Raw genomic sequence first — 14036 nt, 5'->3', positions numbered from 1 at the left:
ATATATATATATATATATATACTTAAACACCAAGCAGCAGTATCCTGTCAGTTATAATGGGCATTGCATAGGTAACATCGAAAGCCTTCAATGACCGCACTAGTTCCACTGCACTTTTCATAAACCCAACGTCCACAAACATCAAAGTTGAGCCACTTAAGTTTTCCTCTGAGTAAATAAACTCCAGGGCATTACATACATGTAAATATGTATGCCTGTCCCCAGAGGCCAGCAGACGTCGCCTAACATAGTTGCGGAAAAAAATGCTGCGTGTGACTGTAGCAGTGTAGAGACACACATGTATTATAATGATAAATTGTTATGAAGATGTTATTGTTGTATTGCTTATTTTGAGTTCCTTGCTGTTGTTTATGTTAAAATGGTAGAGATAAAGATAGAATATCCCAATTTGTATAAGTATGGATGGTGGAAACACACACTTTCTTGTGTGGCATCATCATAACTAGACCCATTGTTAAGCATATGCTGCAATGGAATACCACATGGAATTATTCTTAATTCTAATTGTATGGCAGTAAGGTGATCTTAGCTTTTTATGACAGGTCCCATGTTTTCAAGGCAACTTCTCAGAGTCTATGTTAACGAGCTCATCACTTGATAATTGTATCCCTATGACTGGGTCCATTTCCTGTCCACTGTTCCGGATCTAAACTTGTAAGAATGTAAGTCAAACAAAGATTAATTATTTTCATAACAAGATTTCAAATGTTTTCATATATTTTTTTATCAATGATAAACACACAAAAATGATAAGAATTATTATCATATTCACATCCATATTATCTATGAGTACAAACACTAACAACTTTCAAAATCAATCCACATATTTGTCTTATTGTGTTATTTGTGTTGGCAAATTAGAGCATTTATTAAGTTAATTAGCAATTAAATGTAATACTTTTATGAATATATAATTAACATAGGTATTATAACAATGAATTATACATGACTGACAGTTATAACTATATTATATTTTGGTTATTGACTAAAGATGAACCAAAATTTATACTTCTTAAATTAATTCCTTTCAGCATTGCATTGACTGTATTTCCCCATGCATCATACCTATTATTCTTTTTTCACAATTTCAAAGCTTAAATTCACAAATGTGTTCATAGATAAAAAGGTTCAATGGTTAAATGATTGTATGGGTGAATGTATAACATTTATGAGGTTTTTGTTAAATATATACGTGTATTTAAATACTGACCAATTATTATTAATTAATTTGAATTTTTATAAATTGTGAGATTGTTATATAGTTTGTTTATTCTGTCCTCTCATTTTTGCATTATATTGTATTGTATTAAGACTATTGACACCAAAAATGTTATTGTTATGCATTCAAATTTTGCGTGATAGTTGGAGTGACTAAAAAACGAAAAATGATATCAATTCAACTTTTATTTCTTTTCATTTATGCATAATCAACGATTATTTTCAATGCAGTTGAATGATGCTTTGTTTTAGTTAAAGGATAAAGTAAAGCAAATAAAATATCACTTGTCCCAAAATGCATCTCTGAAGCCTCTGCTGGGATTTGAACCCAGACATCGTTCCTTTGGCCTGGAAAGTATTCTTTCTTGAAATACAAGGGCATGTTAGAGGAAAATTAGCAATGTGAAGACTATTATCTTTCAAAATATTTTATCTGTGGTATTATTTACAAACTTCCCTTAAGATAATTGTTCACAGGATCTATCTTACACAACACAACAACATCATTAACACACATCTGTGAATCTGCAACAGATTACAGCTTAAGTTCAGTTTTTTATGATTTTGCATTGTTCGTGTATTTTCAATTATTAGAATTATCCTAATTAAATGATTAGGCCTAAACACATGTGTTGAATACTGGTATTACAATCTAACAATATAGCATGGTTTTGTTTTCCTCTGTTAATATTTCCAGAAATATGACACCATTTTAAGGGACATGTTCTGATTTTTTTTTATAATGTCAATTTTGTTTGAATAAAAAAATAATATCAATACACTTAACATCAATATAATAACATGAATCTTATAAGAAGATAAGAAATTGTTTTAAGGTATCAGTATGTGAACAACTCTGATTATAAATATACATTGGTAGTATCAAACCTGTTCAGTACAAGTACGACATAATAAATAAAGAGGGGAATTTCCTGTTAAATGTAGATCAGATAATGATTGAACACAAATGAAGGGGTCAAAGGTTCCCTACAATGATTGGTGGTGGTATTTCATTGTTCAATATTTTCTATCCTAAATTTCCAATCAAATATACTTTGAAAATGTTTGTTCGGTTTGAACAAGGTTCTTGTTCTAAAAGTTGCTGAGCCTGTTGCAGAGGTGTATGTGAGAGCCAAGAACAATTCTGCGTAGAGATTGATACACTGTCATTCACACAACACTAGAATAACATTTATATCAAAGATACCGATATTAAAATATTATGCATAATATCATATTAATCATACTACATGTGTAACAATCATTTATTATAATAATACTTATCAGTTATACGATAGTTTTATCCCTGATGGAAGAATTTTAACATACTTTCTACCATTCCTTGGATAACTATTTATTAAAAAAACATATTTACTGCAACACAGAAAAATAATATAAGGTATTAATGAGTCCATTCTTTTCTAGAATGATTGAGCAATACATTTTCATCTTTTGTGGAAGATTTGCATACACCTTTACGGTAGCATAATTTGTTTTTAATTTCTTAAATACATTTATATTTAAATGAGTTATGATTTTTTCACAGACAAATACTTAATAGAAAAAGTGCTAGCAATGACTCACTTTGGGTAGATCCAGTTTTCTGGCTCACACTTGTCGGAAACTGACCACACTGGATGACATATGTCAGTGCGTTGTACATACCGTTCCCATGGTCATTTGTCTGCCTATGCCTAAAATATTTGAAACCTTCTTTTACTTCCCATTAATTGCTCCTCTGGGGCATTGGAACACTGCAACTCTACTGGAAGTCTGTCTCACGTTGATTTTTAAAAATATGTGTACTGTATGCTTTTAAGCAACCATAGAAGTTAATGTTGACATTCTTTGAACAAATTCTGTAAGAACATTTGCAAAATAAACAACACGCCTGTGAACATCTTGAAACACCAAGTAAAACGACGCAGCACAACGACTATTTTAGAATAAAACATGGTTGTTAAAATAAGCTTTAATAATAAACGAACTAGATTATATCCCCAAGCCAAAATAGCTTGGAGCCGAATCAATCTGCTAACGTTATAATAACAATGCTATTTTTGTGTTCACGCAATAAGAAAACTAACGAGTAAAAATCATAACAATCTTGTACGTTTTTTTTTAGAGGACTTTCAGCATCTTAATCATTTGCCATGTGCAATAATCATTAAAATAGGACAAGAATCGTTGACATACTCGTTGCATTCCTCACGAGCATGTTAACATCATACTGCGCATGCGCAAGACCTGTTGTATTCCGGTTAATCTTAACTCCCTCACGGTCTTGCAATTCTCATGCTACACGGGTAAAATAAGTTTGTACCGATCCCTATATAGAGTATGCGATAGATAAGGGGAGGTAACCATTCTAGTGTTGAATTTACGCCGAGTTGTTAAATTTTGACGTCGTTTTGACGTCGTTTTCATGTAACAAAGTGTAGTCTTTTTGACGTTACGTCACAATCAGTGGTGTATTTTATACTTAATATAAGCAAGCCCCGTAGTATCAAAAAAAGATAACGACAACAACAGAACTCTCCAAATCATTCAATCGATTCTTGCTGCAACGCTTTATAATTTTTAGGTTTTTAAATCGTCAAAAGATGCATATAATGGATATTTTAGACCATGGTTACTTTTCTGTATTTTTTTTCCTCACAAATATCATAACTACAACGAAAATTTGCGAATGTGATTTTTTTTCTTCAATTTACCAAAACGTGAAAAGGCCCCTTAAATGAATACCATTTCTTTTAGCGATAACCTGTCAAGTGATATAAACAAATTTGATAGCTCACTGAATTTTTAACATGTACATTAATACTTCTTCTATTAATAACCTGTGATTGAAGAGGCGATACAGGGCCGTACACAGGAAATTTTGACTGAGGGCCCAAACGGGGAGGGTGCGAGAGGGGTTGCCCCTCCCGAATAGATTGTTTTATTCGGCACGTTTCAAGGTGAACTTTAATGCGTATAAAAACCTTATGTTGTGGTTTAAATTAATGGTATATAACAAGTAAATCAGCACCTTTCTGAAGTCTAAAGCTTTAACCATTGGTGTGAAATTCACACACAAGTTTAAAACTTAAGATTTCAGAAATGTATGATGTTTTATTATGAAGGAAAAGCAACCTTTGAAACTCAAAAATCTTTATTAAGAGATGTAAATAAAGTATGAATATACAGGAGGTTTGATTTCAAAGAGAAAATACTATTACGGTTATATGTCAGTAACTGACATATAACCTATAGTATTTTCTCTTTGAAATCAAACCTCCTCTAAAGTTTCAAATTAAATTCATAATTAAATGTTTATCATCTAAAACACACTCAGTTTTCACAGAAATGTATCACAAAGTAGGACCCTAGGGGCTTTTCTCCACTGGCGAGTAAATTGGGAAGCGGACAACGACAACGAGCGAGGCCTGGTATAGGGTTGATAACCCTGGTTATGGTTAGGTTAGGGTTAGGGGTCGGGTTATGGTTAGGGTTAAGGCTAACCCTAACCCAAACCCGACCCCTATAAACCCTTACCCTAACCCTCTAATCTCCCGCTGCGCATTACAATACCAGGCCTCGCTCGTTGTCGTTGTCCGCTTCCCGAGTAAATTAGCGATAATTGCCTTGTGTATCAGGGGCAATAAAACACATCTGCGCATTTGTATGCGGGGAAGTGTACTGTGGGCCCTTTATTGTGAGAAAAATTTGCAGCAGGCCCATTATTAAAAATCATAACTCGACAGCCAGTTGGGAGGCCGGGCGCCTGGGCCCAGTGTCTGTGTACCGGCCTGCGATTAAAGGCCTGTTTGATCTTTGTATCAATGCCCTGTATTCTTCAATTAAAGGGAGGCAATAACAATTTGACGTTCGAGCGCAAATTATCTTTTATATAATATAGGGAGACAACTATGGCAGGCCTGAATTTACCAGGGGTGGGGTTGATTGACACAGGGGGTACGTGTCACTTCAAACTGGCTCCAAAGTTTATGCGTTATATATTCTGTACATATGTAATTATGTACATACATATGAACGCATGATATGATTCATTAGATATTCGTCTTTATTATCATCGACTCCTACCGGCCTGCAGCGCAATATATCTAGTTTGTATTGCATTTTCCCTGAAATGTGTAAATTATCCTTTGCTTTCTGTTATCTTTTCATTCAATCACGACAAAAAATAATATATCGGTCCCTGTGTCACCGATGACAGGCATTAAAACCCCATAAACACTCAAAATCAACGAATATTTCGTAAAATATTTCGAACAAGATGTGTTTGTGAAACACAATGTCCCCCTATATGACGTTTGACCTTGAAGGATGACCTTGACCTTGACCCTTCACCACTCGAAATGTGCAGCTCCATGAGATACACATGCATGTCAAATATAAAATTTCTAGCTTCAATATTGCAGAAGTTACATTACATGAGCAAATTTGACCCATATATTTAACCTAGAAGGATGACATTGACCTTGACCTTTCACCACTCAAAATGTGCAGCTCCATGAGATACACATGCATGCCAAATATCAAGTTGCTATCTTCAATATTGCAAAAGTATTCATAAAATAAGCGATTTGGGCCACATATATTTGACCTCTGACCTTGAATGATGACCTTGACCTTTCACCACTCAAAATGTGCAGCTCCATAAGTTACACATGCATGCCAAATATCAAGTTGCTATCTTCAATATTGCAAAAGTATTCATAAAATAAGCGATTTGGGCCACATATACTTGACCTCTGACCTTGAAGGATGACCTTGACATTTCACCACTCAAAAAGTGCAGCTCCATGAGATACACATGCATGCCAAAAGTCAAGTTGCTATCTTCAATATTGCAAAAGTATTCATAAAATGAGCGATTTTGGCCACATATATTTGACCTCTGACCTTGAAGGATGACCTTGACCTTTCACCACTCAAAATGTGCAGCTCCATGAGATACACATGCATGCCAAATATCAAGTTGCTATATTCAATATAGCAAAAGTTATTGCAAAATGTTAAAGTTGGCGCAAACCAACCAACCAACCAACATACCAAACAACAGACAGGGCAAAAACAATATGTCCCCCACTACTATAGTGGGGGACATAAAAATAAAAATAAATACATAAAATATCGGTGTTCCTTCCAAATTTCAACGCAAGATCTCGTAACAAAGATTTCACGAGATACAAAATGCTTTATGTTTTGTGTGACAATATACTCCATGTGAATTTTCCGCGACAATAACCGAGCGATATCGTCGTGGAAAATTCACATGGAATATATGGTAACAAAAATACTTACGAGCATTTTGTATCTCGTTAAATCTATATTACAATACCACATCTAGCGTTTAAATTTTGGCTATTGCTAAGAGGAACACTGATTTTTATGGGTTAACTTTATTTTACGAAACAGTTTACGTAATATTCGTTGATTTTGAGTGTTTATGGGGATTTACAAAAATAAATCAGAAAATCGATTAGTTCTAATAATCAACGTAGTTTGTAACTGTCTGTCAAAGTTGGACACACGACAGTCACTCCACATAAACGACTTGCTAAGGCGCACAAAACTAGTCTCCTATAAAGCCAAGAAAACGTGATGAAGCATAACACTACATGAATTCGTTTTCAAGTAACGACAGATGCAATAAAGCTATAAGCATGTAACTAAAAGGCAAACTAGCGTGTCATTGTGATAGTAACGAATAGCATAATGCAATAATGATAATAATAATAGTCATATACCGACATGCAATTCTAATATGTCAACATGGAGTTGTTATGAAGCAAAAAGTCATTGTTTTGTAATAAAGTGTCATCTTTTGTACTTTCTTTCCTCTTAATAACATCTGAATTTCATGACTGATGTTACTATTCTTGCAGAGTATTATTGCCCCTTACAAGAATGTGCTTCATACTCAACCAATTATTGAAGGTCAATAGTTAAGGTCAAAGATAAAAATCATCATTATCTTTATTTTTTTATAGCGGTAATGCACGAATGGGCCGTTAAACGACGATTCGGTTGAGCCGTTAAAATTCAAATTCTCTTTGTTAAAACACACGGGCTCTTTATCTCATTAACGCATCGTATACATGTAAATTAAAAAGAATAAATTCAAATGCTAACACCTTTTAAATAGTTTAAATATATTTATTTAAGCCATGATATATGGCCTCAGTTTTTAAGATACTTTATCATGTCCGCTTCCTGGGAAGAACCAATACTTTTATTGCACCAAAGAACTTTCGGTCGCACTGGGCGGGCACCGTACCACTACACTGATGCGACCCAATCTACTGACAGCCCGGATCAAGCGTGTACCGAAAGGAGAACCTCGTGATGTCCTTGGTTTGCTCTGCCCACCAGGCGTCAAACTGCTCGCTCTGGGCCACCGTGAACCAGTTCTTCCAGTCTCCTACCTGCCCTTTAAATATAAATGGTATGTATGTATGTATGTTCACGCTAACACTCGCATACCGCTTCAGAATATGTTATAGATGGTATATGTATGCACGCTATTTTCACGCTATTTTAAGCTAAAAAGTACCAAATGTATTGGTATATACTGCCCCGGAGAACACAATATATGTCGCATGTATGTACGCTATGTTCATGATTCACCTTAACATCTGAAACTTATCCTTTGCGCCAGAGAGATGTCCGGATGGCAATCCGTACAGTTCAATTTAACTATGGCGTGTAATCATACAATATGCACATTTTCACAATATGTGAACTGAATGAGCAAATACACTTTTATAAAACATACTAACAAAGTAACTTCATTTACCGGAAACAACAATTCACTACAAGATTCTGGAGAAAATGTGAAATTACACACAAGCAAAAACATATCGTCGAAGTTTGGTTTATTATAATTGCACATTTAACCAGATAAACCATATCTATCATGTCATATTGTAACAACCCAGTGCATAGTACATTATTTAAGTGTGAATCTAAATTTACATTGAAACTAGTTACCTGAATTTCCTTGTCAACAACATAATTGTTTTCAATGTTCATTCATTCATATTGCTTTTCCTAGCCTGGTCATATAATAAATAGTGCTGACCAATTATATGTTACAGACCAGCCACTAATATCACATGATTAGGCTATAATTAGTTTCCCTTCATGCTAACAATTTTTACTCAATTGCTATTGTCAAAATGTTCCTACTTCCGGTTTGAAGATAGACATTTGTTTCTTAAAGTTAATGTCATTAATTAAGAATTCATACAAATAAGTGGCAGTTATCAAATTTTAGTCCTATTGTGCACATTTCTGCCAATATTTAATAGTTAGAATTGTTTAAATCCATTGCTTTTTGACATTAAACTGTCACACTTGTTTCTTAGAAATAAACGGCAGCCATCTTGATTTGTACCGTGCCCGTTGCTAAGCAACTTCTGTCAAGCCGACTTTTAAAGTCCTTGAGAATTATTTCGTACTTAAAATAATTGTTAAAGTTCTGAAATGAATTCAATTCAAAGCAGAAAACGTTCCTTTGAGGTATTATTATGTTGTTATATGTTTTTGCATATTTTAAAGTTGCTTTTACATTACAAATGGTCCATACGTAAGAACATTTTATTTGAGCACCTGTTAAAAAGGCACATAGAATACTGTGTCGGGCACAATTTTTGTTGTTGCAGGCACACCGTGTCATGTGCATGACACACTGCATCATGCGCATGACACAGGACACAGTGTGTCACTGGAAAAGTATATATACCTCAGATTTTCTGGCCAGGGATTCCATTCCATTGATAGTACAACTCCATTCTGAATTTTGGTTAAGAACTCTGGTGCCAAGTTTAATATTTAAACACATTGGAAGTAAATTTGCTCAGTACTACTTTACAGTAAATAATAAAGAATGTATTTCATCATATATGTAACTCTTTTAAGTTCCTTGCTGGACAATAAATTACATTGAATAAGTTTTTATAACTTAAGTCTGGGTTGACTTATTTTCATGGACAAATATAACCATTATATTTTAAAACCACACTGCCATAACCGTTTACTGAAAGTGAGCTACTAATTATACCTGATATAAGACTTGCGCAAACCTAATATAAGACTTGCGCCTGGAGCGGGGCACAACATATTGCGGGCAGCGGTGGGATTAGTATTAAAATTATAACTAATCCAGTGATTTGAACCAAACGCGAAATAAGTTATTGTAATTAAGTATAATTATAAAATTAAGTGCTCTGTATCACAAATCAAATAAGTAAATACATGACATTAATTTATTTTATGATGAAATTATACGCTACCAATGACTGTTTTTAAAATGGGAACCTTTAAGTGTGACAGTTTAAGTGAGTGTGCGTGACTGAGCGAGAAATCTAGATCTATAAGTTAGCGATTCAACTTAATAGTGTAACAAAATGTCTGAGCCAAATCATAATGTGTCAATAAGACTGAAAATCAGTTCAGTGTGAACAACCTCTGGAAGCAACAGAATGAGGTGAATTCTGGAAACCGATACAGAGGTCCAGTACATGAAGGCCAGCACTCAATAGCGCAAAACCAAAGGGGACAAATGACGCCACATTACACAGAGTCCAGCTTACGTCAACCAAGAACACCCCATATCAGGATGCCACCATTCACCGGAAAAGAGGGCTAAGAAACATGGCGAGCACAGTTTGAAGCCCTAGCAAATAGATATGGCTGGGATGAAGAAGAACGACTAAACCAACTGTTACCTCGACTTAAAGATGCTGCTGCACAGTTTGTCTTTTTACAGCTCTTCCCCCATGTGTTGAATCACTACCATGAACTTTTGAAGAAAATTGACAGTCGCTTTAGAGTCATTGAGACCCCAAGGACATTCGCATCAAAATTTAGCCGTCGAAGCCAGCGTTCTGGTGAAACATTAGAAGAATTTGCAGCAGATCTTAAAAGACTCTATGACAAGGCGCATAGTGGACGAGACAGGCGAACAAGAGAAGAAGATCTAGTTCGGCGCTTTCTTGATGGTATCTATGATGAAGACATTAGGTTCGAAGTGGGGTTCAAAAAAGAACCAAGAACAATTAAAGAAGCAGTCTACTTTGCTGTGAACTTGTTGCAAATCAGAAATATGCATAAGGACTCTAGATGGTGGACCATTTACATTGAACACATATGCCTCAGGATCAGGAAAAGGTGCAGTTCTTTCCCACGTTCAGTCCGGACGAGAAAAAGTGCTTTCCTTTGGCAGCCGTAGTTTGAGCAAAGCAGATAAAAATTATTGTAGAACAGAGCAGGAGTTACTGGCTGTTGTGTTCTTTGTACAATACTACAGACAGTACATGTTAGGGCGTCACTTTGTCGTTCGTACCGACCACCGGGCGCTGGTATGGCTTTTTAGCATGCGTGAACCGAGTGGTAAAAGTTCACGATGGTTGGAAATCTTGGCACCCTATGACTTTGAAGTAGTTTACAGACCTGGGAAAAGCCATGCGCATTGTGATGGGTTATCAAGATGTCCCAATCCGCGAGACTGCCATTGCGACCAAGTTATAATGGATGAACCATTGAAATGTGGACCCTTCTCCAAATGCAGGAGGTCAGAATGGATGATGTAAAGTCAACACTCAATGATTGAATCCGACCTGTCTAAAGGTAATGAAATCGCAGCCTTGGACAAAGCAGAAGAAAATAGCGGGGAAACCACAACAAATTGTCCAATCCGGGCAATCGGGTCTGAAACAGAAAAGGAACAGACAGCACCTGTGGTAGGAGGTTCAAACTCAGTATGCTTCAAGTCGTGGGCTGGAAAGTATGCACCAGAAGATATCGCAAATCTCCAAGAAGCAGACACAGACATCAGCCTAATACGCCGATCAATGCTTGACGGTGTTAAACCAAAAGTGCATGAAGCAAGTGATTGTAACCGTGAGACCCGCCACTATTTGGTACTGTCGGACAATTTAAAGCTAGTCAATGGTTCCCTCTACCGCTCCTTCAAGAAAGCTGATCAACAAGATGCATATCTGCAGTTAATTGTACCAAGAGTACTGCAAAAAGAAGTGATTCGAGACGCACATGGCAGTGTCACTGCTGGACACATGGGCGCTAAGAGGACATACGATCGCATTACCCAAAGCTTCTACTGGTTTGAAATGAAGGCAGACTTTGCATTGTACATCAAAGGGTGTGACATTTGTGAATCAGATAAGAAGCCACAAAAGACGCCAAGAGCACCAATGGGTCATATCAAAGCAGGCGCACCATGGGACATACTAGCAGTTGGTTTTCTGGGCCATTGGCCAAGAACCAAAAGGGGCAATAAGTACGTGCTAGTGCTAACTGACCACTTCACCAAATATGTAGAGGTAATTGCCGTCCCAAGTCAAACAGCTGAATAATGTGCAAACAAGATCCTAAATGAAGTGATCAACCGATGGGGAACACCTTTAGTTATTCACAGTGACCAAGGCTCAGCCTTTGAAAGCAGAACTTTGGCAGAACTTTGCAATCTACTTGCCATTAAGAAAACTAGATCCAGGCCTCGCAACCCAAGAGGTAATGGTCAAGTGGAGCGATTTAACCGGACACTAATAAAGATGGTCAAGGCCTACCTAGTTGACGAAGGCGACGACTGGGACCTATTCTAAGGATGCCTTGCTGGAGCATACAGAGCCACACCAAACCAGTCAACTGGTGTCACGCCGAATATGCTGACAATGAGGCGGGAAATCAGGCTTCCAGCTGATGTGATATACGGTCATGCAAACGTATCAAATGCTACGCCTAAAACAGCTTGTGAAACAATAACTGAAATGCAAGAACACATGCACAAGGCCCATGCAATAGCCCGAAAACACCTAGACAGTGCTACCAAAAGAAGCAAAGAAATATATGATACACGTCTTGCATTCCACCATTATGATGTTGGAGATTTAATTTGGTTACTACATGAAAATAGAAAAGTTGGAGTGTGTCCAAAACTAATAAAAGCCTACGATGGTCCCTTCCTTATCATAGAGAAGGTTTCAGAAGTTAATTTCACTGTCCAGTTGGATAAAACGGGCGTGAAGAAGTTGTTCCACCATAACAAGTTGAAGCCCTATTATGGAAATGCAGTTCCAAAGTGGATCACAGCTGTTCAAAAGCATTTGAAGAAATTAAGTACATAGTTACGTGCAGTGTCTGACCAAAATTGTGTGAATAAATGTGTGTATGTGCATTGTGGACGAATGTGTTGAAACAAAACTGTTTTTAGGACATGGGGGTTATAGACAAATGTATATGCAAACACTAAAATAATATGAATAATAGCAATTAAAATACATTAATTACAAGATAGGGACAGCCAGCAAGTAACAAACCTAAACTAATGTTATAATATATTGACTGATTTGCTGATTAATAACAACCGATTCATGCAGCAGCAAGCCGGTGAACATAGTGAAACGTGTCTACTTGCAGGTCATGGAGAACGGACAGAAAGCAAGAAAGAGACCTCTCTTCTCATGTATACATTGCAAGAAGAATATAACAACATATATAAATGAGAGATACAGAATGTTTGACCATGTGCAGAAGCACCATTTTGCACTTAGTGAAGCACCATTTTACTGTTCAATGTGCTTGTTTCGGTGTTCCACTATAGAGGCTTTGTTAAAGCATGTCACATACTATAGAAGACACGCGCTTATGTCAGCAATCAAGGAGGTGGTGATCAAAGCAGGTTGCTGATAAAAAAACTCACCCTAGGGTTGTGAAAGAGGGTGTGGACTCTGAGGTGACTCAGCAAGGCTGCAGTGATTCCGGTGATCTGGTCAGTGTTAAAATGACAACGCAGGTTCTTGCTAGCCTACTGAACCGTGGTTCCAATGTGTCTGGAGAAGCTGTGGTTCCATCGCCTCTTGCTGGCAACCTGCCTTACACCCCGACAAGACCTGAATACCAGAGGTTCGAAGCGAGTCAAGTAGTCACCGCGGAGCAAGATGACGTGGATCAGTTCGAAATGCTACAAGAGCTATTCCCTACGCCACATCTAGCCTCATCATCCCCCAGTTTAATGCCCACATTTCCAATCAGCCTACACCAGTGTCTGCGAATACCACATCTGTGTTGGGAATGGGGTTTCCCAATTATGTGCCAACGCCAGTTTCATCTTCAATGGTAGGATGTCTGCCATCATTCACGACACCTGCTCCTGCTGTCCATTTCCAGGCTGAGCACGCCACTATTGGATGAGCCAAGGCGCCTACCTGTGAAGACAGCAAGTACACAGACAGAGGCAGAACCACGCCGTGAACATAGTGTTCTTGCAACAGCGCTATTCTAAATAGAAAGGACTCTTGAAAGCTCTATTGGGAAACTTGTGTCTGCTGTTGAATGGAACAGCCGAGCAATAAAGAACTTGGAGACTACAGTGCGAAAGCAAGGCGAATCCAAACGAGGCAAAGAAGATGGCTCTGCTGAAAAGGAAGCAAAACATATTAAAAAATGAACATATATGTTTATTGGTAAACCAAGCCAACATAGTTGCAATAATCCATTTGTTGAAACCCTTTTAGGACATTTGGCATATTGCTCAGTTAAAGTGTTCATTTTGTTTATTATGTGTTCAACCATAAGTGTTCTTAATGTTTATATATGATTGTTATTCTTTGTCTATTACTACAGTAGACTCTCTGTAAACCAGACGGTCTATGCACGTTATATATAACATTGTCATCAAATTGCCAATATGCTATTTATATGGCAACGGGAGTTTGTCATTAAAGACAGGGGGGGGTAATGTAACAACCCAGTGCATAGTACATTAT

At 36.9% G+C, this 14036-nt stretch overlaps 1 protein-coding gene across 6 annotated transcripts in view; it reads right to left on the bottom strand.

The window, feature by feature from the left end:
• Positions 1-1410: 1410 nt before the first annotated feature.
• LOC127867815 (sulfotransferase 1A1-like) overlaps positions 1411-14036 on the bottom strand; it is a 33572-nt gene continuing 20946 nt past the window's right edge. For 3 of the 6 annotated variants that reach the window (XM_052409286.1, XM_052409285.1, XM_052409284.1), the window contains 3 exons: positions 7576-7678; positions 2824-2933; positions 1411-1587 (listed from right to left, as the gene is read on the bottom strand). In XM_052409286.1, coding sequence (XP_052265246.1) covers positions 1439-1587; positions 2824-2933; positions 7576-7678 — 362 coding nt within the window. In that variant the 3' untranslated portion in view covers positions 1411-1438. Of the gene's footprint in view, positions 1588-1651; positions 2420-2823; positions 2934-7575; positions 7679-14036 lie in introns of those variants that run through there. The other 3 variants (XM_052409287.1, XM_052409288.1, XM_052409289.1) reach the window with 3 other exon arrangements.

The sequence above is a fragment of the Dreissena polymorpha genome, chromosome 2, assembly GCF_020536995.1.
Source record: "Dreissena polymorpha isolate Duluth1 chromosome 2, UMN_Dpol_1.0, whole genome shotgun sequence".
Classification (NCBI taxonomy): domain Eukaryota; kingdom Metazoa; phylum Mollusca; class Bivalvia; order Myida; family Dreissenidae; genus Dreissena; species Dreissena polymorpha.
Note: the sequence above shows the minus strand (reverse complement) of the source record. Positions and strands in the feature narration are given on the sequence as shown.